General features: G+C 43.3%; 1 protein-coding gene and 1 long non-coding RNA gene across 3 annotated transcripts in view; one reads left to right on the forward strand and one right to left on the reverse strand.

Annotated features, from left to right (window-relative positions):
- Nucleotides 1-5,667: 5,667 nt before the first annotated feature.
- LOC121061767 lies at nucleotides 5,668-6,751 on the reverse strand. The gene is made up of 2 exons (XR_005815250.1): nucleotides 6,517-6,751; nucleotides 5,668-6,326 (listed from the first exon to the last, which is right to left on the reverse strand). It is a non-coding gene; the product is annotated as an uncharacterized LOC121061767 (long non-coding RNA).
- Nucleotides 6,752-6,787: 36 nt separating this feature from the next.
- Nucleotides 6,788-25,315, forward strand: part of YTHDC2 (YTH domain containing 2) — a 39,144-nt gene continuing 20,616 nt past the window's right edge. For both annotated transcript variants that reach the window (XM_040541099.1, XM_040541100.1), the window contains exons 1-8: nucleotides 6,788-7,034; nucleotides 7,123-7,213; nucleotides 10,034-10,230; nucleotides 19,459-19,658; nucleotides 20,269-20,435; nucleotides 21,829-21,931; nucleotides 23,174-23,330; nucleotides 24,836-24,943. In XM_040541099.1, coding sequence (XP_040397033.1) covers nucleotides 6,857-7,034; nucleotides 7,123-7,213; nucleotides 10,034-10,230; nucleotides 19,459-19,658; nucleotides 20,269-20,435; nucleotides 21,829-21,931; nucleotides 23,174-23,330; nucleotides 24,836-24,943 — 1,201 coding nt within the window. In that variant the 5' untranslated portion in view covers nucleotides 6,788-6,856. The remainder of the gene's footprint in view (nucleotides 7,035-7,122; nucleotides 7,214-10,033; nucleotides 10,231-19,458; nucleotides 19,659-20,268; nucleotides 20,436-21,828; nucleotides 21,932-23,173; nucleotides 23,331-24,835; nucleotides 24,944-25,315) is intronic.

The following is a 25,315-nucleotide window of genomic DNA, read 5'->3' on the forward strand; positions in this document are numbered from 1 at the left end:
CCTCCTGGACTTGATACATTTTGAAAGTCCTTCCATTAGCTGGTAGGGACTGAGCTCATGATGCATCCTTTCTATTCAGCTGAATATGAATAGGATATCTATCTCTTACTCTGCTGCCTATCTTCATAAAACTTCATGGAATTTGTAATCTGAGACTTTCACCCCCTCCTTCAATTCTGGTTTAAACTGATGAGGAGGTTCAAACATTACTTCAGGAGGGACTGAGAGCAGACAGAAGCACACATGTAAATATTTATCTGCACACAAAATGATAGACCATTTATTAAATTGATTAATAGACTTTTTCCCTTACATTTAAAAGTAAATTAATAAATAATAATAAAAAAAAACTTAATGTGAATAAGGGCACTAGAAAAGACAGATGAATGAGAAATGTATCTATACATTGTAAAAGGGGTAAGTGTGGTGGGTTGACCTTGACTGGCTACTAGGTGCCCAGCATGCTGCTCTCTTACTCCTACTCCCAAAAGGACGGGGGAACAAAATAGGATGTGAGAACTATGGGTTGTGATAAGGACAGAGAGATCACTCACCAGGTACTGTCATGGGCAAAGAAGACTCAACTTGGGGAAGATGAGTTTAATTTGTTGCCAATTAATAGCAGAATAAGGCAGCAAGAGCTAAAAGCAAACTAGAAATCCCTTCTCCTTACCGCCTTCTTCCTAGGCTCACCTTCAGTTTCATTCTCACTTCTACCTTCTCCTGGCCCAAGAGGTGCAGGGGAATGGGTGTTGCAGTCAGTCCCTAAAGCTTTCTCTCTGCTGCTCCTTCCTCCTCACGCTCTTCCCCTGCTCCAGTGTGGGGTCCCCACCATGGGATGCTGTACTACCCAAATGTCTCCAATATAGGTCCTTCCCATGGGCTTCAGTTCCTGCCAAGCACTGTTCCCACGTGACTCCATACCACGGGGTCCATCCATCCCCCAGGAGCAAACTGCTCCAGCACGGGTGCCCCCCGGCTGGGCGGCAGCTCCCCCCAGACCCCCTGCTCCTGCGGGGGCTCTCCATGGGCCGCAGCCTCCTCCAGGCCACATCCACCTGCTCCACCAGGGGCCTCTCCACAGGCCGCAGGGGAACTGCTGCTGCCTGCCTGGAGCACCTCCTGCCCTCCTGCTGCACTCACCTGGGGGGCTGCAGGGCTGCTTCTCTCACATTGTCTCACCCCTCTCTCCCAGCTGCTGTTGCCCAGCACTTCTTTCCCTTCCTTAACTCTACTCTCCCAGAGGCCCAACCAGCGTCACTCCCTGGCTCAGCTCTGGCCAGCAGCAGGTCTCTCTTGGAGCAGTTGGAGCTGGCTCTGATCTGACATGGAGCAGCTGGTGGGACTTGCTCACAGAGGCCACCCCTGCAGCCCCTCCAGGCTACCACAACCTTGCCGTGTAAACCCAAGCCAGTAACTTAAATGTGGAGGAGGCAATCATGCATCTATAAGTCACATCAGCAGTAGAAATTCTAGGGAATTATGAGTGTATACCATTTTGTGCAGTAAAGCAACAGAGTACCATTTTCACCATGTCATTTCTTAAATAAACATTTCTCATTCTAATTTCACACTAGCCTTACTGCCTTAAATATTTATAAGTACATAACTCATTTTAATAGGACCGTTAATAACCACAGTCAATACCTATCAGGTTACAAATTCGCTATGATACCTAAAACAAAAATGTATCACTATGTCATTTTTCTAATAAAGGGACTGAAAAATATAAATCCTTTGCTCCTTCAGTAACCTGAGCTTGTATGTTAATGCTAGATCATCAGTGATTCTTGCATCACATTTGAAGAGATAAGTAAATCTTACAATATTAACCACTAAAATCTTTTTAAAAAATCACAGAACGACTGTAACTATTTTGTAATCAACTCTGACACAATACACTTACAAAGTTAGTGCATAAGGGATATATTTTTTTCATAATTCAATAGAGAGAGGATATTCCGCAAAGTAAAAAACAAGCCAGCAAATACTGCTACGTAGTAAAAGTGCCTCTGAAGAGGGCAAGATAAGAATGCATAATTGTATTTGAATATGCAGGTGTATTTTAGCATTAAGCTCTGCTGCCTCTTAATGCTTCTCATTAAAAAATATGTAGGCATTTGGACATATGGTGATAGAAAGAAATAATTCTCATTTGAGGAATATTTGCTTGGTGTAAGCCTTAGCCAGAAGGTATTTCTGAGGCCAACCCTGAAAAGGGGTTTTAAGAAGTCTTACAAGTTATTAACTTTAATAAGAAAATCTACAGCTAGTAGTTTTTACTAAAAGGTATAAGTTCATATACATGAACTACCATGTAAAAGAATGTAGACTGAACCAAAGTCAAAAACTGTTTTGGATGGAATTTTTTCAGAATGATCCGTTGTATTTTCCTGTTGTACTTCTACATCTAATATTGGCCTGAGCTTGTGCTAGAGTACCAAACTGGGTGAAGAGCTGCCTGAATGCAGATGAGCATTTCCTTTGCTCACAGATACAGACCTTTCTGTAAAGATCCTTTCTCAAACATATGAGACAAGACAAATATAATGGACCTATGTCTTAGACCACATTACACAGTGAGTAGTTATTCACTGAGAAGCAAGTATGTTGAAATGACAGAGCACTCCTAAAGGGAAAAGAGAAACTGTCAAAACTGCACTTTGCAATTACAATTTCTCCTTGTCTACATGGAGATAAGAAACTACAGAAGTGAAAACAGTGGCAGCATTTACATGGCATTAGGCCCTTCTGCTTGTATGTCAATATTGAAGAGGCACTACACATGTAATAGATATATAAGGTACACAATATACACATACACACACACACACCACATTCCAAATGTATATGTTCATGACAATTTTTCTCAAGAATCCCTTTGGCTTGTTAGTCATGGTCTGCTTGTTTGTTCTGCTACGTGCTGTTTAATTTTTCACCCCATGTTTCATGGGTTTATTCTGCTCCTCTTTTCTTAGTATCTCTTGAATGGAAACCACATACAGCAGACTTGAATTTGTGACTTTGAAATTCATGATGATTTACTGAGATTAATCATAACAAAACACATGTCAAACTCTCACTGACAACCAACCAAAACTCAGGACTGTTAAATCCCATACATTAATTATTCTAACCCACAGATCCATATGCCCGTTTCTGAAGGGAAGAGTGTGCTGCTCCTCACAGACCAGAGAACAGAGGGAGCATGCTACAGCTCTATTGCGGTGAAAAAGCAGGCTCTTAAGCAACAGCAGGCATGGTGCGTTTTATTATCAGCTTCCACCTTCTGTCCCTGGGCAGTTCCTGGGCATGCCCCGTGATGCACTGATACAGCCGTGTTTGCATGCCATGTCCTCTAGCGAGTGTGTGCTGCTCAGCCTGCCCAGGGTTGTGGCTTGCACCCGGGCCAGTCAGAGCTGCAGGGCAGCCTCGAGGTGGTCTAGAATCACCCTTTGTGGGTTTGGAAGCATGTTTTAAAAAACTGGAGTCCATTCTGCAGAGCATTTGGGCTTAAGGCACAATTTTGTTTTCACTCTTTGTTTTCATACACTCGGTGCATATTTTAAACAGCTAGTTAGCAGGACTAGGACTTGCTGCAGCATGCAGCATATGGATAACAGCTACTTATCAAGAAAATGTTTCTCCTGCTTCACTGTAGTGTTGAATTACTCTGTGTTCAGTAGTTTTTACCTAAATCCTGACTCCTCCAATTTGTATCTGTAGTCTGAGAAGAACGATATATTGGATGCCTGATTTTTTTTTGGCATATTGTTAGTGAAAAGCTGTAACAAGCAGATAGTTTAAATCATGCTCAGTGTGCCTGCACGCCACTCATCTTTACAATGTGTTAAATTCAAACACTGCTAGTTTAGTGAGCCAAGCTTCCCTTTATTTCACTAATATTTTTTGAGTTCCTGTCTTAAACACCTGGAGACAAATTAACCTCTAGTGTAATTCTAGCGAGTTATGTTAGCTGTGAATTCAGGCTGCGCTCCTTAAAATGCATTTTTATTTTCCAGCAGGAGTATATAACAATGATTCTTTCTTTCCCAATGTGTATACTCCCTGTTTTTTGAAACATGTCTTTTTCTTTGACTAAAATAGAATCTTCCTCGTTTTTCACAAAAAAATAGCGTTGGAGAGTCAATTGGACAGCAATGGAAGAAGCAAGCTACGTATTAAGATATTTGTTATGCTGGATGCACTTGGGCCCCATCATACTCTTAACTTTCCATATGAAACCTAACATAATAGCAAATTATTATGTTTGTGAGCTGTTGTGTACAAAAGATTGCAAATTTGAGATCAGAATAGGGTCTGAAGAATAATTCTGCAGAATCACATGCTTTTTCTGTAGGAAAGCAAGATGATGCTGTTAAGACATGGGAACTGGTAACAGATCTGTGTTCATAATTATGGAGGTCTAATGCGACTCTTTCAAGTCTGCTATGGTCAATTACGTAGTGGTAGTATCAAGCTGATGGCTAGCAAAACTCAACCACACTGCTCTCTCACTCCCCCTACTCAAAATAACAGGGGGAGAAAACAGGATGAAGAAAAGGGGTTCACAAGTTGAGATGAGGACAGCTTAATTATAGAGAAAAACAAGCAAAGGCTGCACAGAAGCAAAAGGAGAAAGTTATTCTCTACTTCCCAACAAGCAGTGTTCAGCCATGTCTCAGGAAGGAGGGCCTCAATATGTGTCGCAGTTGCTTTGGAGGACAGATGCTTCCCTAACAAGAACCCCTTCCCCAAATGTCCCTTTGGCTGGTTTGGGTCAGCTGCCCTGGTGCATCCCACCTTCTGGCTGCCCACCCCATCCTGCTGGCTCTAGGGGGCTGGGGGACCAGCCCTGGTGCTGTGCCAGCGCCACCCTGCCACAGACAAAACACAACTGGTGTCTGGGGCCGCAGGTGCAGGGCACAGCGCTGCGTGGGCTGCTGTGGGACTGCGAGCTCCATCCCAGCGGGACCCAGCACGCAAACGTTACTGCTGATACTGAGACATGGGATCTTTATCTTCCTAAGGTACATAGCTTCATTTTTAATAATAAATGTGGTGTGCTCAAGTATTACAGTACTGAATGTCACAGAGACAGTTATAAGGAAGTACCAACAGGTACTTTGGCTGAAGAAGTATAGCAAGGAAGTGGGATTAAAAAACTAAGAACATTTAAATAGCAATCTTAAAGTAAAACTTCTGTTCCATGCCACTTCTCAGAGCAGAATTATGCTGAAGTGAGCTTTGTATACAGTTTTGGTAGAGCCCTCTTTAAGAGATATCTTTCAGGCACCTACACTCTACAGTGTTTATTTGCTATCTGTTGACCTAGTTGTCCACTTAAGTTCACACTTGAGGAATAGTTTGCTCTGGGTCCAAGTATTCTCCTGACTAAATGATGATTACAAAGTAGCAGCCCTCAGAAGTGAATGGTGCCATGTCTAAAAGCCTTTTTTTTTCTTAGCCTCTGTGTAGGGTCAAATGGATGATTGTTTCACCCAAGGGGTTACGTACCGATCTAAAGAATATATAAAGAACTGACAAATTTCCCATACAGTGAAAGGACAAAACGACTTCCCTTGGAGTTCCATCTTGAAAAATTATTTACATTTTACAAAATCTAGAGCAAGTAGTACTTTTTGGTGAAGAGACTGAGGACTGTGATGATCTTACCCATTTATATTTAATGTCACTCAGCTAAATTACATAATTTATGGCTGGATGGATATCAGTGCTTCTTTTTTTGGTCACTGCCAATGTACACTATTACAAGGACATACACTTCAGCAGCCTAATGAAAAACAAAACAAAACATTTTTTTCATTTTACAATATGATTTTGTATTTATCATGACTATTTGTACTTTTATTAACTAAGTGTTCACCACAACATCAACAGTATATCACCTGTGTAGTAAGTTAAATGTAGTTATGGGATAAACTATGTATCCTCTGCCACTGCACCTTGGCAGGCCACATACCTCTCCTGGTGTTAGAGTACACCTTCTGATCCTTCTTCTTCCACACACACATTTAAACGGGTGTATAAAGGACTGTATGTTACAGAGCAGTTGTGCTATGCATTTGCTTAAGGACATGGTTTAGTGGGTGACATTGGTGGTAGGGTGATGGTTGGACCAGATGATCTTGGAGGTCTTTTCCAACTTTAATGATTCTGTGATTCTATTCTAAGAACAGAGCTTTCCTCGAAACTTTGCAACTCATCTGCTGCAGTGTGTCCTCAGTCACAGCCTGCTGTCTATCTCTTGTAGCCTGTGGGAAAGCCGGCAGCCTGAATTTGATTTCCAGCAGCGGAGCAATTCACTGTGAGAGAGACAGAGAAGTCATTACGTTCCAGGGGGACCTTCCCGCAGCTGCAGCAGCCCCAATGGCTCTCAACCCTCCTTCTGTGCCTCCCGCTGTGCATCCAGATGGGCCCTCAAAGTGTTAGAGGGTAGGACTTGCTACAATATTTAGAAGACAGATAGATAGATGATCAACTCTGTGCACCCACCACCTCAGTAACTGTACGTAAGACACCAGCAAACAGCACTTTTGCCCTCTCTGCCCGTCCAGCACGGCGGGTTTCACCACCCATCGCCCCCATTCCAGACGAGATTCACAGACGCCGAGGGCGAGCCCTCCTGTCACCCCCTCCTCAGCGACAGCCTCACGGGCACGCGCACGGCCAGCGGCCGTTAACGGTCGCCAACGGCCGCGTCGCGGCGGGAGGAGCTGGCGGCCGCCCCGCCCCGCCCCGCGCGCTGCCGTCACGACGCTGCCCCCGCCCGCCCCGCGCCTGCTGCCGTCCCCGGTCCGCTCCCTCTGCCCGTCGCCCCGCGGTGCTCGCAGCCATGTCGCGGCCCGGCGGCGGCGCTAGCAGCTTCACCCGTCAGCCCGGCGGCGCGCAGGGGGGCTCGGCGGGCCGCGGTCGCGGCCGCGGCCGGGCGCTGAAGGATGTCCGCGTCGACGAGGAGGTGGAGATCGCCGTGAGCATGGCCCTCGAGCGGTTCCGCTACGGGGACGAGAAGGGTGCGGAGAGGGGACCGGGGGGGACGACGGCCGGAACGACGCCTGCCCGCCGTCTTCTCACTTTTTTTTTTTTTTTTTTTTGTCTTAGAAATGGAGTTTCCTTCTTCCCTCACTACCACCGAGCGGGCCTTCGTGCACCGGCTGTGTCAGTCCCTTGGTTTGATATCGAAGAGTAAAGGGTAAGCTTGGTCTGCCGCCCGCGGGCGCGTTGGTTTGCGGATCGCCATCGAGCGACCCCTGGGATCCCGCGGACCCTGCCTTGTTATGCGGCGTAAACTAGGGGCAGAGAGTCCGAAACGAAATAAATACCTTCGCACTACGCTTTAGGTCTAAGTTAATGAAACCCGTGGCATGCTCGGTAGGTTATCCTTTTACTGCTACATCGATTTTACGCGTCCCTAAAAAGACTTCTCACCAGAATGAATGCTGTGTTACCTGCCCTACTGTGTGCCCAAGAGGTTTGCATGGAATCTGATAGCTCTACAGGTAAAATGCAGCATACAACAGTATCGCCAGAAGAGCGCTTCTAAGAAGCGCAAGAGAACAGAATTCGTACACAGGTATTCACAATTTTTTCCCCCTCTTATTCTCCTCTGGTCTTTTGAAGAGGAGATCCGTGTTTATTGACCTGATAAGCTTGCATAAAAGCTGAGAATCTGATTCCTAGGTGGGTTAAGGTGAAAAAGCAGCAGAAAAGGGAAAGTTAAAGGACAAACCCAGAGAGGTAGAATACCACATATAACTTGTGTGTGGGTGTATGTGTAGACTGTTGTAAAACTGCAGCAGTATTTGCTGTTACTCATTTCTGATGGTACTTTGTGATTCTTGCTGAAGGAGTGTAGCATGCTAATTCTCTGAATTGTGCTTACCTGCCACATTTCAGTGGGTGCTATTCAGTTCAGCTTGTTTTGGGTGAGTAGCTTGATTTCAGGAGAGCTTACTCAATTGCTTGAATGGTTTTCAGGTGAAGTTACACTGCTCTACATTGGTTCTGGTCTTGGGGTAGCGCAGCTGATTTTTGCTGCAGATGCCTGAGCCAATAAATTTGGCTGACCTTGTGTATCTTTGCATCATATTTTGGGAATGTGAAGTGTTAGAAAGCTTTAGCACAAGTGCCGAAACAGTCAGAAGGAAGACACTTGGGTTATATGGTACCTATTCTGAACAGTAACTGGTAAACCCTGCTTGAATTCCTTGTGGAGCTTCCTAAGTGTTTCTGAGTGACTCCCAAGTATGGTATGCTGTTTGCAGGTTTTTCTGGAGCCTTCAGGGTGACTTGAAACTTGGAAAATAGTTGAAATTTAATCAGATGGGGGAAAAAAAAAAAAGGATATTCCCTTAGAAAGGCACAACTTTTTTTTTTTTTTGACTATAATAATACATTGCACATTATGGAAGCATAAATCTCCTTTTAAAATAAATTCAAGTGTTCTTAGGCTTGGTGTCCCCAGATTAGCTCAATAATGACACTTGCAATAACTTTTGAAGTTATCTGTCTTTAAAAGCTTGATTGTGATTGACTTCCATCACTGAATTTCTAGATAGACTATAATTTTAATATTAATATTCATTACTGTGCCTGTGGCACAGAGTGGATAAATAAGGGAAACTGATTCTTGGGAACCACAGGTCAATGTTGTGTGTGCTTATCTTTTTTCTTTACATTAAGGAAGTACATATTGAATACTTAAAGAAACTGTGTTATAACTCTTCATAGCAACTATGTTTTCTTGTGGACAGTTGTGGTGGGTTGACCTTAGATAGCAGCCAGGTTCCCACTATACCTCTCTCTCACTTCCACACCTCACTGGGAAGGGGTAGAAAATACAATGAAAAGATTTGTGGGTTGAGGTAAGGACAGGGAGATCACTCACTGATTATTGTCACAGGTAAAATCAACTCAACTTGGGGAAGATGATTTTATTGTCAATTAATAACAGAGTAAGGCAGTGAGAACTAAAACTAAAAATCCTTTCCCTGCCATGCTCCTCCTTCTGCCTCCTCTCTCTGAGTGCAGGAGGATGAGGAGTGGGGGCTGTGGTTAGTCCATGACTTTGCATCTCTGCTGCTCCTTCCTCCTCACGCTCTACTCCTTTCCTAGTGTGGGGTCCCTCCCATGCTGTACAAATCCTTGATGAATTGCTACGACACGGGCTTCTTATGGGCTGCAGTTCTTTCATACCAGGGGGTGTAGTCCTTCGGGAACAGACTTCTCCAGCATGGGTGCATCATGTGCACCCATGTGCAGTTCTTGCTGGAAACCTGCTGCTGCGGGGGCTCTCCATGGGCCTTAGCCTCCTCCAGGCCACATCCACCTGCTCCACCGGGGGCTCCTCCACGGGGGGGCTGCAGTGTGGAGATCTGCTCCATGTGGGACCCATGGGCTGCAGGGGGACAGCCTGCTCCACCAGGGGCCTCTCCACAGGCAGGGGAACTGCTGCTGCGTGCCTGGAGCACCTCCTGCCCTCCTCTGCACAGGCCTTGGGGGCTTAAAGGCTGGTTCTCACCCCTCGCTCCCAGCTGCTGTTTTTCTGCTTGCTTTTCTGTTACTTCTATTTGTTAATTTTTAACTTCTAAGTCTCTTTTCTATCTAGAAAGCATTTTCGTGTAATACCTCTCAGTATCGATTGATGCAATGATTGGCGGAATTCACTATCTTTTGGGAAGCAAATGTAGCGATCAGCTTTAAAAAAAAAAATGTAGCAGAACAGGATTACATTATGGAGCCTGAATTGTAATGTGCTTGGGCATAGGCATCCAAAGCCTGCAGTGTCTCTGCACTATTGCCTTATGGTAATAGTGGGAGGCTTTGGTGTTGGATGCTGAGGATGCTTCTCTTACTTTGATGTGTGTTATGTGGCAAAGGACGCTATTTGGAAATTTCTAGTTATAACCTTTTATTTGAAACTAATCTTACAGCTATCTTGAAAGAATTACAGTGAAATACCATAGCGTAGAGGTAGATAAGTTACTTATTCATATTTTTTTTCCTCTCCCAGAAAAGGACCAAATCGATACCTGACTGTAAGGAAGAAAGATGGATCAGAAGTATCTCATGCAGTAATGACTTGTTGTTTGAGTCCAACGACAAAACATGCCATTCAGAGATTGATTCAGAGATTTCCTGTCACAAATAAAGAACGAACAGAACTTCTGCCAAAGACTGAGCGAGGAAATGCATTTACTGTGGAAGCTGGTAAGTACAATGTATCTGACGTGGACTTGTGCATCAGTATTGCTTAGGGGAGAAAAAAACCCACATGAACACAACACCACAACCTAGCCACACAAAACCACATTGATTTCAGTCTCCTCTTGCATCCCAATGGAGAGACCTCTCCCTGGATGAAGCTGTTAATTGTCTTGATCTTCAATTCTTAATTCAATTCTAATACTGCATGGCTTCAGACTGGTTTAATGAGGAAGTATTACTGAGGCAATCATGCCATGCACATTCTGATGTTTCGCTTGTGCAGAGTTAATTTTGAATCTTTTAGCCACTTCAAACCGAATTCTTACAAGTTCTGCGAAGAGGAACTGAAGAGAGAAATGCTATGAAGTCCACTGTGTAAGAATAGCCTGTGAGAAAATGAGGTTGTTTGTTCTGCTCATAGAAATTCCTGTTCTTGATAACACAAGTTTAATTTTGTCTTGTCTTCTAGCAGTAAACGTGTTTCCAAAGAGCTTACTGTCCAGACTTTTTGATTACCAGAACATCAAAGGGTCCACTGGAAGACATGCTTCTGATATAATGCTTTTTTTTTGTTAAAAAAAAATAATCCTTTGAATAAGGTTATTGCTTTAACAATTGTATTTCTGTGCACAAAGATGTGCAAAGGTGTGGTGCACTTCTACCAATATGGGTAGAATTGGAAAATAGCCTATTTCAGTGGGTATTTCAGATTTATGATGGTTCATGCTCCAAGTGGTTTCTTTTCAAGTTTTCTTTAAATGATGTTTTAGTTCTACAGTTTTTGACTGTAATCTGTTAGCCTATGTCTGTCTTGGTAAGACGATGCTTCTTGTAATGTAATGTGTTCAACACGTTTAGTACATGCCATTGAATTTACAGCAAGCTTTTCATTCTTCTGGAAAAAAAAAAGGGATTTTAGAACAGCATTTACAATGCTGAATTCGAAGTAATTACTTCTGAATGTATGCAGCTTCTCTGAATACTTATGCATTTCCTTCTAATACATGGTAATGTTATATTTGGGTCTAGGGTTCTAGATACAGTGTAGTTGACTTCTGTTACTTAAGATCAATCTTGCAGACTAGAATATCAAGTTATATAGAACTTACTGATAGGAGGTAATAGAAGACCAGGCAGAATGAAAGATTGGATATGAATCACTGCCGAGTTACTTCTTCTCAGAAGTAATTTTTCAAGGCCAGGCTGGATGTGGCTCTGGGCAGGCTGCTGTAGTGGTTGGCAACCCTGCCCAGAGCAGGGGGGGTTGAAGCTAGATGATCTTCAAGGTCCTTTTCAACCCAGGCCATTCTATGAAGTAATATTTTTCAGTTTGCAATAGCTTATTTCTCTTTATTTAACTATACAGTGAATATTTCTAGGCAAACTGTGGAGGTGTGAATGCGTAAACATGATAAAAGGGATAAGCAGATACACCAGGCTGTTTTTCTCAAGTTTAGTTTCTATTTCTTTTTGTTCTTCACGACATTTTTTGATTTCAAGTAAACTACCGGAAAAGTCTGCTTTTGTTTAAAACATTTGTGGAAGTAGTAACTCCTTTGAACAACATTTATTTCAAGCACCATAACAGAATACAGAACTATATACATTTCTTATAAATTGTTGTGGTTTAGCCCGGCTGGCAGTCAAACACCACACAGCCGTTCGCTCACCCTCCCCCCTCCCTCTCCGGGATGGGGGAGAGAAACGGGAAAGTGAAGCCTGTGAGTTGAGATAAAGACAGTTTATTAAGACAGGGAAAAGAATAACAACAATAATAATAATAATAATAGTATTAATAGTAATAATGTGTACGAAATAAGTGATGCACAATGCAATTGCTCACCACCCGTTGACCGATGCCCAGCCTATCCCCGAGCAGCCGGCCACCCCCCCACCCCGGCTAGCCACCCCTATATATTATTCAGCATGACGTCAGATGGTATGGAATACCCCTTTGGCCAGTTTGGGTCAGCTGTCCTGGGTCTGTCCCCTCCCAGCTTCTGCTGCATCCCTAGCCTACTCGCTAGCAGGACAGAGAGAGGCTGAAAAGTCCTTGGCTTGGTGTAAGCACTGCTCTACAACAATTAAAACATCAGCATGTTATCAGCGCTCTTCTCATTCTAATCCAAAACATAGCACCCTGCCAGCTACTAGGAGGAAAATTAACTCTGTCCTAACTGAAACCAGGACAGATATCCACCCCTTATTCCATACCATTTATGTCATGCTCAGGTTACACTCTTTCCAATACTTTCTAATTAATCACCATTTTCATCTATGATATATAGCAACCATGGTAGCGATGACATACAGTGTTATATGATAATTAACATACTATAATTCAACTCATGGGCTATTCTCACCCAGTATTAGGTCCCCTTGAGGTACACACCGGACCTCCCCATTCTCTTGCATTACCCACCAAGTGCATCCAGGTCCCCGAGCAAAAGCAATCCCACGAATGGGCTTGCCTTTTCCTGAGGCGGGAGTAGCCCAGACTGTCTTACCCAGCATGTTTCTTACGTGCACTACAGGAACTTTATCCCCTTCTACAGTGCGTAACAGGTTTGATTGGGCAGGTCCAGCTCGGTTGGCAGATCCTCTAGTATTGACTAACCAGGTGGCCTTTGCCAGATGTGTTTCCCAATTTTTGAATGTCCCAGCACCCATTGCTTTCAGTGTAGTCTTTAACAGTCCATTGTATTGTTCAACTTTCCCGGAGGCTGGTGCATGATAAGGGATGTGATACACCCACTCAATACCATGTTCTTTGGCCCAAGTGTCTATAAGGTTGTTTTGGAAATGAGTCCCATTGTCTGACTCAATTCTTTCTGGGGTGCCATGTCGCCATAGGACTTGCTTTTCAAGGCCCAGGATAGTGTTCCGGGCGGTGGCATGGGGCACAGGATATGTTTCCAGCCATCCGGTGGTTGCTTCCACCATTGTAAGTACGTGGCGCTTGCCGTTGCAGGTTTGGGGGAGTGTGATGTAATCAATCTGCCAGGCCTCTCCATATTTGTATTTCAGCCATCGTCCTCCATACCAGAGAGGCTTTGACCGTTTGGCTTGTTTAATTGCAGCACATGTTTCACAATCATGAATAACCTGTGCTATAGTGTCCATGGTCAGGTCCACCCCTCGGTCACGAGCCCATCTGTATGTTGCATCTCTACCTTGATGGCCTGAGGTGTCATGGGCCCATCGGGCTATAAATAATTCACCTTTATGTTGCCAGTCCAGGTCCACCTGAGCCACTTCAATCTTAGCAGCCTGATCCACCTGCTGGTTGTTTTGATGTTCTTCAGTAGCCCGATTCTTGGGCACATGAGCATCTACATGGCGTACCTTTACAACCAGGTTCTCTACCCGGGCAGCAATATCTTGCCACAATGCAGCAGCCCAGATGGGTTTGCCCCGGCGTTCCCAGTTGTTCTGCTTCCATTGCTGTAACCACCCCCACAGGGCATTTGCTACCATCCATGAATCAGTATAGAGATAGAGAACTGGCCACTTTTCTCGTTCAGCAATATCTAAGGCCAGCTGAACGGCTTTCACTTCTGCAAACTGACTCGATTCACCTTCTCCCTCAGCAGCTTCTGCAACTCGTCGTGTAGGACTCCATACAGCAGCTTTCCATCTCCGATGCTTTCCCACAATACGACAGGACCCATCAGTGAACAGGGCATATTTCTTCTCATTTTCTGGTAGCTTGTTGTACAGTGGGGCTTCTTCAGCACGGACTACCTCCTCCTCTGACGATATCCCAAAGTACTTGCCTTCTGGCCAGTCCATAATCACTTCCAGGATTCCTGGGCGACTGGGGTTTCCTATTCGAGCCCGCTGAGTAATCAGTGCAACCCACTTGCTCCATGTAGCATCAGTTGCATGATGTGTAGAGGGGACCCTTCCTCTGAACATCCAACCCAGTACCAGCAGTCGGGGTGCCAGGAGGAGCTGCGCTTCAGTACCGACCACTTCCGAAGCAGATCGAACTCCCTCATATGCTGCCAATATCTCCTTTTCGGTTGGAGTATAGCGGGCCTCAGATCCTCTGTATCCCCGACTCCAAAACCCCAGGGGTCGACCTCGAGTTTCCCCAGGTTCTTTCTGCCAGAGGCTCCAGGTGGGGCCATTCTCCCCGGCTGCGGTGTAGAGCACATTCTTTACATCTGGTCCTGTTCGGACTGGCCCAAGGGCTACTGCATGAACTATTTCTTGTTTAATTTGTTCAAAGGCTTGTCGTTGCTCAGGGCCCCATTCAAAAGCATTCTTCTTACGAGTTACTTGGTAGAGCGGGTTTACAATCAGACTGTAATTTGGAATATGCATTCTCCAAAACCCCACGACACCTAGGAAAGTTTGTGTTTCCTTCTTGCTAGTTGGTGGAGACATAGCTGTTATTTTGTTGATCACATCCATTGGAATTTGACGACGTCCATCTTGCCATTTTATTCCTAAAAACTGGATCTCTCGTGCAGGTCCTTTAACTTTATTTTGTTTTATGGCAAAACCGGCCTTCAGAAGGATTTGGACTATTTTCTTCCCTTTCTCGAAAACTTCCTCTGCAGTGTCACCCCACACAATGATGTCATCGATGTACTGCAGGTGTTCAGGAGCCTCCCCCTGCTCCAGCGCAGACTGGATCAGACCATGGCAAATGGTAGGGCTATGTTTCCACCCCTGGGGCAGCCGATTCCAAGTATATTGGACTCCCCTCCAAGTGAAAGCAAACTGTGGCCTGCACTCTGCTGCTAGAGGGATGGAGAAAAATGCATTAGCAATATCAATTGTGGCATACCACTTGGCTGCCTTTGATTCCAGTTCGTACTGGAGTTCTAGCATGTCCGGCACTGCAGCACTCAGTGGTGGCGTGACTTCGTTCAGGCCACGATAGTCCACTGTTAGTCTCCACTCACCATTAGACTTTCGCACTGGCCATATGGGACTATTAAAAGGTGAATGAGTCTTGCTGATCACTCCTTGGCTCTCCAGTTGACGAATTAGCTCGTGGATGGGAATCAGGGAGTCTCGGTTGGTGCGATATTGCCGCCGGTGCACAGTTGTGGTAGCGATTGGCACTTGCTGTTCTTCAACCCTCAGCAACCCCACAACAGAAGGGTCCTCTGAGAGACCGGGCAAGGTAGACAACTGTTTAATGTCCTCTGTCTCTAAGGCAGCTATGCCAAAAGCCCAGCGGAACCCTTTTGGGTCCTTGAAATATCCTCTTCTAAGATAGTCTATGCCAAGGATGCACGGAGCATCCGGGCCAGTCACAATACGGTGCTTTTGCCACTCATTTCCGGTTAGACTCACTTCAGCCTCCAATACAGTTAACTGCTGGGATCCCCCTGTCACGCCATAAATACAGATGGGCTCTGGCCCTTTATAGCTTGATGGCATTAGAGTACATTGTGCACCGGTGTCTACTAGAGCCTTATACTTCTGTGCGTCTGACGTGCCAGGCCATCGAATCCACACAGTCCAATAAACTCGGTTGTCCCTTTCCTCCCCCTGGCTGGAGGCAGGGCCCCTCTAGTCCTGGTCAGAATCTTCATTTCTGTGTTTAAAAGACTGCCTGCTAGAAGTTCGAGCAGCAAACTTTTCAGAGAACCCCTTTCTCCCGATTGTTTTCTTTTGCAACTCACGTACCCGTGCCTCTAGGGTCTCAGTAGATTTTCCATCCCATTTTCTCATGTCCTCTCCATGGTCACGTAGGTAAAACCACAGGGTGGTGCGGGGTGTGTACCCACCATATTGTCTTCTTTGCATGGATGCACGTTTACCCCTAATAGCTGAGACGCTGGTTTGTACAGGTGGGGAAGAAAATACACTCTCTTTAAGTTGCTGGACCTCTTCAGAAAGTTTCTCCAAAGTATTCTCTTTTAGTTGGTGGCCACTGGTTTGTTCAGGTGGGGGGGAAGATAAATTCTCTTTAAGTTGGTGGAACTCTTCAGAGAGTTTCTCCACAGCCGAGACGCAGGCCTGTAGGGAAGAGGAGAGATTTCCTTCGTACTCCCGGAGTTGTTTAGCCATGTCACCCACTGTGGGATCTTCACCGTTTTTCCAGGTTATTATTGCCAATGTGCTGGCCCATGTTGATGGTGCATTCCGTACAAACTTCCGCCATATGGGTCGAGTACACTGGACTTCATCTGGATCTGTGGATGTTTGTGCATCGTTTAAGTCCTTATAAATTACTTCCCGTACGGCTAATTCCCTCAGGTACTGAATTCCCTTCTCCATGGTGGTCCACTTGACTGGTACACATACAAGTTCTTCCTTGTAGGGATACCTTCCCTTCACAGCTAACAGGAGACGCCTCCAGAGGCTGTGAGATCGTGCTCCATCTCCAATTGCTTTGTCAATGCTTGCATCTCTAGCAAGGGATCCCAACCGCCTGGCTTCCCTGCCCTCTAATTCCACACAATTGGCTCCAGTGTCCCAGCACCGGAGCAGCCAGGTGACAAGCTGTTCACCTATACAGCGACCAAAATCTTTTCGTACATCTCGTAGCTCACGCTGGTATAGGGTTCGGGTAGTTACTGTTGACTTACTGACATCCTCATCCTCATCTTCATCCTCCTGCACACTTGATGGCCCAGCCTCGTCTTCTCCAGACCCAGACTTAGCAGAAGACTTTCTGCGTTCTAAACGACCTGCGTCTCTATACCACTTTTTCACCTTTTCTACAGGGGCAACTTGCACTGCTACAGCTCGCCTCTCCGACCCAGCCACAGGGTCTGCCACAGGGGTTGGAGTACCCTCTGCAGGGGCAACTTGCACTGCTACAGTTCGTTTCTCTGACCCAGCCACAGGGTCTGCCACAGGGGTTGGAGTACCCTCTGCAGGGGCAACTTGCACTGCTACAGTTCGTTTCTCTGACCCAGCCACAGGAGTGGGAATGGCTGCGGGAGCTGGAGCCGGGACGGCTGCGGGAGCTGGAACGGCTGCGGGAGCTGGAGCCGGGACAGCTGCGGGAGCTGGAGCCGGAACGGCTGCGGGAGCTGGAGCCGGGACGGCTGCGGGAGCTGGAGCTGGAACGGCTGCGGGAGCTGGAGCCGGAACGGCTGCGGGAGCTGGAGCCGGGACGGCTGCGGGAGCTGGAGCCGGGACGGCTGCGGGAGCTGGAGCTGGAACGGCTGCGGGAGCTGGAGCCGGAACGGCTGCGGGAGCTGGAGCCGGGACGGCTGCGGGAGCTGGAGCCGGGACGGCTGCGGGAGCTGGAGCTGGAGTGGCTGCGGGAGCTGGAGCCGGAACGGCTGCGGGAGCTGGAGCCGGGACGGCTGCGGGAGCTGGAGCTGGAGTGGCTGCAGGAGCCGGGACTGGAACGGCTGCGGGAGCTGGAGCTGGAGTGGCTGCGGGAGCTGGAGCCGGAACGGCTGCGGGAGCTGGAGCCGGGACGGCTGCGGGAGCTGGAGCTGGAACGGCTGCGGGAGCTGGAGCCGGGACGGCTGCGGGAGCTGGAGCCGGGACGGCTGCGGGAGCTGGAGCCGGGACGGCTGCGGGAGCTGGAGCCGGAACGGCTGCGGGAGCTGGAGCCGGAACGGCTGCGGGAGCTGGAGCCGGGACGGCTGCGGGAGCTGGAGCTGGAGTGGCTGCAGGAGCCGGGACTGGAACGGCCGCAGGGTCTGTCACTAGGTTGATAGTAGCATCAATTGCAGCTCGATAGGCACAAGCCAGACCCCAGCACGCCACAGTGATTTGTGTCACTTTGGAACTGCCAGAGTCATGACACCTTTTTTTCAAGCATTCTACCAGTTTTTTAGGATTTTGCAGTTGTTCAGGGGTGAATGTCCAAAACACTGGAGGTGCCCACTGCCCTAGAAACCTGCCCATATCCTCCCACACTCCCTGCCACTCGCAACTATCCCGCCTCAAGACAGATCTCCAGATGAGATTCCTAAGTAGTTGTTTAACCTTAAACAAAACCTGAAGCGCATTCAGGAGACATAACAACAAGAACATGCTGGTCTGAGTATCCCAAGGATATTCAACATCTTGGAGAGCTACCGTAACTAGCTCGGGGGATAAGAGGGTGGTGAAGGAGGAAGGGAGAGTGAACAGGTAGGAAAAAATATCTTCCCCTGTCCCCTCCAGAGACTGACTCCCTGATGAAAAAAGGCAATAGGTGTAATTGCTAATAGTTTCTGAGATATTGTTTCCGAAGTATAGAGTCGACGACAGTGCTGAGTACAAATACCAGGTTAGAGTCATGACCAGATACCTCATCATTTCATAAGCCATCGTTACACCACACAGTACCATAACAATCTTAAACCAGGGCCCGGAAAGGGTAAACAGCACGACAGGGAGCACATACAGAAAGTAACTTGCTATAAAACTCAATTTGGGAAACAGGCACAGCAGACTTGAGATTAAGGCAATCAACATTGTGACTAGCAACTATTAAGCAGGTCGAATACTTATACCAATTTTAGTTTAACACACTCTGGTCAAATCTGTCGATATCTCAACCCTTCGAGCCCCACGTTGGGCGCCAAATGGGCTGTTGTGGTTTAGCCCGGCTGGCAGTCAAACACCACACAGCCGTTCGCTCACCCTCCCCCCTCCCTCTCCGGGATGGGGAAGAGAAACGGGAAAGTGAAGCCTGTGAGTTGAGATAAAGACAGTTTATTAAGACAGGGAAAAGAATAACAACAATAATAATAATAATAATAGTATTAATAGTAATAATGTGTACGAAATAAGTGATGCACAATGCAATTGCTCACCACCCGTTGACCGATGCCCAGCCTATCCCCGAGCAGCCGGCCACCCCCCCACCCCGGCTAGCCACCCCTATATATTATTCAGCATGACGTCAGATGGTATGGAATACCCCTTTGGCCAGTTTGGGTCAGCTGTCCTGGGTCTGTCCCCTCCCAGCTCCTGCTGCATCCCTAGCCTGCTCGCTAGCAGGACAGAGAGAGGCTGAAAAGTCCTTGGCTTGGTGTAAGCACTGCTCTACAACAATTAAAACATCAGCATGTTATCAGCGCTCTTCTCATTCTAATCCAAAACACAGCACGCTGCCAGCTACTAGGAGGAAAATTAACTCTGTCCTAACTGAAACCAGGACAAAATACATGATGGGTTCGTTGCTTTATCTGTAGGGATGCATACCAGGTCAGGAATGCTTCACCATCATACAGAAATGAACAATATTTTAATGACCTTCTTTGGTATATGTTTATTCATATACATATCTAAACTGTTAAATTCTCTCCACAGAAAACAAAGAAGTCAACAAGACAAGTGGACGGCTTAACAGTGGTATTCCTCAGGTTCCCGTGAAAAGAGGGGAATCGGAGTTTGATTCTTTCAGGCAGTCACTGCCAGTTTTTGAAAAACAGGAGGAAATTGTCAAAATAATCAAGGAAAATACAGTTGTTCTAATTTTGGGAGAGACTGGATCAGGAAAAACTACTCAAGTATGTATATTTATTTCTCTTTAAAAAAAAGTGTTTTTAGAAAACTAACACAATTTTTATAACATGTAGGTAGTAAGGGATTTCTTTATTTGACTTTTCAGGCTTTTGTTTTCCTATATAGTAAAGTCTTTGTTTAAATTCACTTCTGTGCTTTTGAAATACTAAGTCAGCAGGTACTTATTAAAAGCGTAAATGGGTCTACGTAATTTTCTGATAGTTACTAGTTTTCATTAAAATAACTTAAATAATTGGTAAGAATGGAGCTATTATTTTGTTCAGTTCTTTTTCTTCTACAGCTAGTTCTGGTTTTAGTATCAAGAGTAGAATATTGTTATGATAAAAAGAAAGGTTGTTTACATCTATTTTTTATAGATTTCTCTGAAGCGTGACAGAAGGTTCAGCTTTTTTTTTTGTGAAGCAGATTACATTTCTAAGCTAATAATTTTTTCCTGTCTTTCTGACGTTTCAAGTACATTTCATATAGTAATTCTGTTGTGAATGCTCTTGCAACATCTCTAGTACTGAGATGCAGTTAAGTTCGTTCAGTGCAGTTAAAAAAAACCCTGTAACTTCATCAAGCTAACGAGTAACTTGAAAACACTTCTTTTAGATTCCACAGTTCCTTCTTGATGACTGTCACAAAAATGGAATTCCCTGTCGTATATTTTGCACTCAGCCAAGACGTTTGGCAGCTATTTCTGTGGCTGAACGAGTGGCGGCAGAAAGAAGAGAAAAGATTGGCCAGACAGTTGGTTATCAGATCCGATTAGAAAGCAGGTACTAACAGTATTTCTTTGAGGCAATTGATCTTGTGTTGGTATCTTGAATCTTGTGTACATTGAAACTATAGTATATTGGGGATACAACCCAGTAAACAGCCAAGTGTATAAAATGTAGGTAGGATGTGCTATTTCAGGCAATGGAGTATTTACAAAAGACGGTTTTCCTCCTGTAGTCTGCAGTTCCACGTAGTAGGTTTTCTAATGTGTTTTGCAGGTGCATTCACTTAATTTCTGGGGGGAGAAGGAAACTTCTTTTATTATTTTCAGATCAAGTCTACATTTTCCTCTCCTTTTTTCTCCCCACATTTTGTCTTTTAATGTGCGTAGGTCCAAAAGTTTTGCAAGCTTTAATGGTAGGTAGGAGGGCCAGTGCGCATTAAGGAGGGCTTTATAATGACAGTTTATAGGGGATTTAAAAAGGGAAAGTAAAATAACAAAATATTAATGATGAAGCTGATCATTATTTACTCTCAAAGATGGACCTAAAGAACTATTGGAAGCAGTGTGGAAAATCTTCCTTAAAAAGAATAAATAGGATTCTCAAAAGAAAGGACAAAAGAGAGAGAGGGCATTGTTTCCAACGTTGGGTAAAAAGGGGGCTGTGTATGGCAACACAGGTGTTTTATAGTTTTAATTTTATGAAGTATTAGATAGCAATGATGATTTCTAGAAGAGGCTGCTGGAGAGGAATCCATTTTGGAATATTGAATCCTTGAAATTAGTATGATGTAGGAGGGTTTTTGAAAAGCAGGATGATTTCCAAACTTAGAAAGTATATGATAAGTAGTAAGTTCATATGCTGTCAAAAAAAGAACTCTAGAGTATGATAGCGAGGAATTTTTCAGAACTTAAGCTGGCAGTACTGGAGAAGGCAGTGGCAACTGCTGTCTTACTTGTACAGCTAACTCTGTCATGGGTACTAGAACAGTAGCTTTTACAGATCTTGAAACTCTTTAAGAGAAAAAATGATTCATTTGAAAGAATTTCATCTGATTCAGTCAGGTATAGTCAAATGCAAATAGTTCAGTACAAGCATGTTGAAAAATTGGAACTTGTTTTTGTGAAGCAATCCACACTGAATTTTCCACTAAACTAGACAATAGAGAGGTTCTCAAGATTTTTTCATTCGTTCCTATATTTATTTAAACGTGAATCTCACTTTGCTAATGAATCCACTGTCTGAAGTTTTGGATTATAAGCACCAACATTCTGTAGGCACTCCCTGGGAATAGGCATAGTTTTAAACTATGAATTCTTTTGTGAGAAGACTGTAGTCTAATTCCACTTTTGGTGAGTAGCTGTTCAATACTTTAATTTCCAGTAATGAAAAGATAACATGCATTTAAATGGTGTAAAAGACTGAAGTATCTTTATGAACTCTTCAATAGGGTTTCTCCAAAGACACTGTTAACATTTTGCACTAATGGCATACTACTTCGCACACTAATGACAGGAGACAGTACTCTATCAACAGTGACGCATGTTATTGTGGTAAGAATCCTGTTTTTCATGTGAGATGGAAGAACATGCATTGATAATTGAAGATGAGATCCTAGTTTTCTTAATCCTAGTATATGAAGTGTTTTTGTTTGGGCAGAATCTGAATTAACATGACGATTACCATGACTTTTTTTTCTAGTTAACTGAGCCTATTTTAACATGTGTATATATATATATTTTTTTTTTTTTGTAAAAGTATCTTATTGTAAGTTCATGCCAATGATTAATTAAGGTATGATGAAGCAGTTGTGGAGTACAGAGCTCAATTTTTTTCCTAACTTCCTCTGTCAGAAAGCAGAAAAGCCTTTAGGCTTATGTGGATATGATTCATTATGATTGTTAGAATTTCTTGTATTATATACTACTTATTGCAGTAGTTATTTTTGTAGTCTGTTTGTTAGTACAAATGTTTTCAAAATAAGGAGTAGTATTAACTTTCAGCAAATTACCAAGGTGTTTTTTTGGCTGTGATTATTTCCATTATGGAGATTTAGAACTCAGTGAACCTGCATATTTAATCATCTTGCAAGATTTTTCTCTATTTCTGAAAACAGGAAAAAATAAAAAATAATTTTAGGTACTTGCCTGTTTAATGAAAGTATGAGAATGTTTTATATAATTTTGACTTCAGCTTAAAAATGTTGTGTTTGGGTTCCTGCTTGATAAATTAATAATGTGGAACAATTCATTAATAATTTGGAAGATAAATAAATAATGTGGAAGAAAATAGGAAGAAAAACTGACAAAATACTTTAATCAGCTGTATACCTTTATTCACGTTAAGCTTTCTACATGACTTAATTTTTCTGGTTGTGTGGTATCATATATTTCTTCAAATGCTCATAAATTCTGAAGTGAGAGTTTATTAAAATAAGATGTAGGAACAGTGGTTCTTGTCAGTATCTTGGAGATGAGATTCATTCAAATAGAAGAGTTTCAGAAGTTCACTTCAGCTTCTGAAATCAAGCTGTCTGTGGCTTATGCGTTAACAGCACAATCTGCTCTGATGATACTGTTGTGAAACTTTGGAAAAGTTTTTGCCTTCTGGATACTTTTTATCTAAGGATTTTTTTTAAACTATTTAGAATACTATATTTTAATGTATCCTTAATGTACAAATTGTACAAATGTATGTACAAATGAATGATATATTTTTGTTTAAGAAGTTCATATTTGTGAAAGGTTATAATCTTAGATCTGTGGTGTTTATCTGTTGGTTTCTTTTTGTTTTAGGATGAAGTACATGAGAGGGATAGATTCAGTGACTTCTTGTTAATAAAACTGAGAGATGTATTGCAGAAACAGAGTAATTTAAAACTAATAATTTCCAGTGCTGCTCTCGATGCAAATCTCTTTATTAGGTATTTTGGAAGTTGCCCCGTAATACACAGTAAGTATTTTTGTAAACTCTGAAATTTGAGTATACCTGCCTAGAATTTATAGGTCTTACTAAACCATAGCAAAGCATTCTGAGCAAGGGAACATGAACAGTGAGTGAGAATTAGAACAATGTTTGTCCTTTTATTTTGTTTTGCCCTTTTCTTAAACTGTTTGCAGCTATTTCAGAATGAAGTATTTTATCACAGGGAGTATGGTAAGCGCAGGAGTGTCCTATTGTGATGTTCAGTTCAAGCAAAGGAGAAGTTCTTAATGTACTGACTTCCAGGGTACAACTTCCTGGAGGCAGGAATCTAGAAATTACATGTGATTTCACTATCATTGAAATGTTTTTTGGAAGAAACCTCAATTATGTTGTGTGGTTTTCCACTTTACTCTTCTTGCAGCTTCCTGTTAATTTGTATCAATATATTTATGCAGAAAATAGATACCTCTCTTTAGTTTACCTCAGTGGTTATACTTTGACTACATACTACTAGTCTTCACAGGCTAATCACAATTTAAGATACTTTGCTTTTTGCATTTTTGAGAATTTAAAAGAAGAGGGCAGTTGTTTAGATAATGTATCTGTTAACGTAATAAAAAAAGATTTGATCCTCCTTCAGTGATATAAACTATAAAACCCTGACCACAGCTACCAGCACTTTGTGGCTGTGGGTTCCTGTTGTATACGCAGTTTGTGAGCAGTGTGAGAGGCCTTCTCCCTGACAGCTTTTAAAGATAAGTTCAAGCTGGTTCTTTCTGAAGAAGAGAGAAGTTTTGGGTAGTTGAAACTTGTCTATGGCAAATGTCTGCTAAGGGACCAGAAATTAAAATCTAGAGAATGTTTTCCTTTGAAAAAGGATCCTTTCATGTCTGTTAGAATGGTCTAGAAAATGGTGATATTGAAAAACAAATCAGGGTAGATTATTAGGAGATAAAGACCATTTGGAATATCTCACTTGTTATAACTTAGCAAAAAAAAAGGCTGAAGTGATTAAAGAAATTGAGGGAAGAAGTACATCTCATATTTCTTGGGAAAAAAAAAAAACACATTTCAATACAAAATGACAACCTTCTTGTGGGATCTTGCACCAAAGCTACATTACTGCTATGTTTGTAATTCAGATGGCAGTCTTACACAGTGAATTCTTTAACACTAAATGGAAAAAGGTTATTTTCTTTTTCTCAATTTGATAAAATTGCAATGAGTAAACTGTCAAATGCATATATCTTTCCTTAATGCTTTGATAGCATCAAAGAGGTTAATGAAAAACAATGTACCCAGCTGACATTCCCATTTTAAATCTTGTTTTGTTTTGTGGCTCAGTGATCTTAAGAAAGCGAAATCCTGGAGAAGATAGTCTTACAGAATTTGTCAAGGAAAGTAATAATTCCTTGAACCAGGCCCTCCTAATTTTTAATTGACTCTTTACATTTACAAAAACACTTGTTTGATTAAGATGGTCAATGGAACTAGAAAGTACTTAATACTTTATGAATTATCTGTATTTTCAGTACAAGGAAGGCCTTTTGAAGTTAAAGAGATGTTTTTAGAGGACATTTTACGAAGCACTGGATATACAAACAAAGAGATGGTAAAGTACAGAAAGGAGAAACAGCGAGGTTGGTATACATCTTAATTGTGAGGGTGGGCAATGAGGCTCATTGAGTGTTTCAGCTATTAAATAGGATGATTCGATATGTTAAAGTTCCAAAGCTGGAACATTAAGTAAGGCATGATTAGATAACAATTACTATCTTTAACCTCCTAGTGTTTAGTTACTGATTAAAAAAAAAATCTAATTTCCTTTCAATAGTTGTATACTTCTGGCTTTCAGTTTTTAGATGTTTTATTTTTCCTAAATATTATGATATTTAATAATATAATTTTTAATTGCATGTAGAATACAGAAGCAAAAGACAGTATGTTGATTTTTTTGGGTACAAATTAAAAAAGTCCCGCGCTCTTTAATGACTGCAATTATATCTTCCAGA

Source organism: Cygnus olor, chromosome Z (genome assembly GCF_009769625.2).
Source record: "Cygnus olor isolate bCygOlo1 chromosome Z, bCygOlo1.pri.v2, whole genome shotgun sequence".
Taxonomy (NCBI): Eukaryota; Metazoa; Chordata; class Aves; order Anseriformes; family Anatidae; genus Cygnus; species Cygnus olor.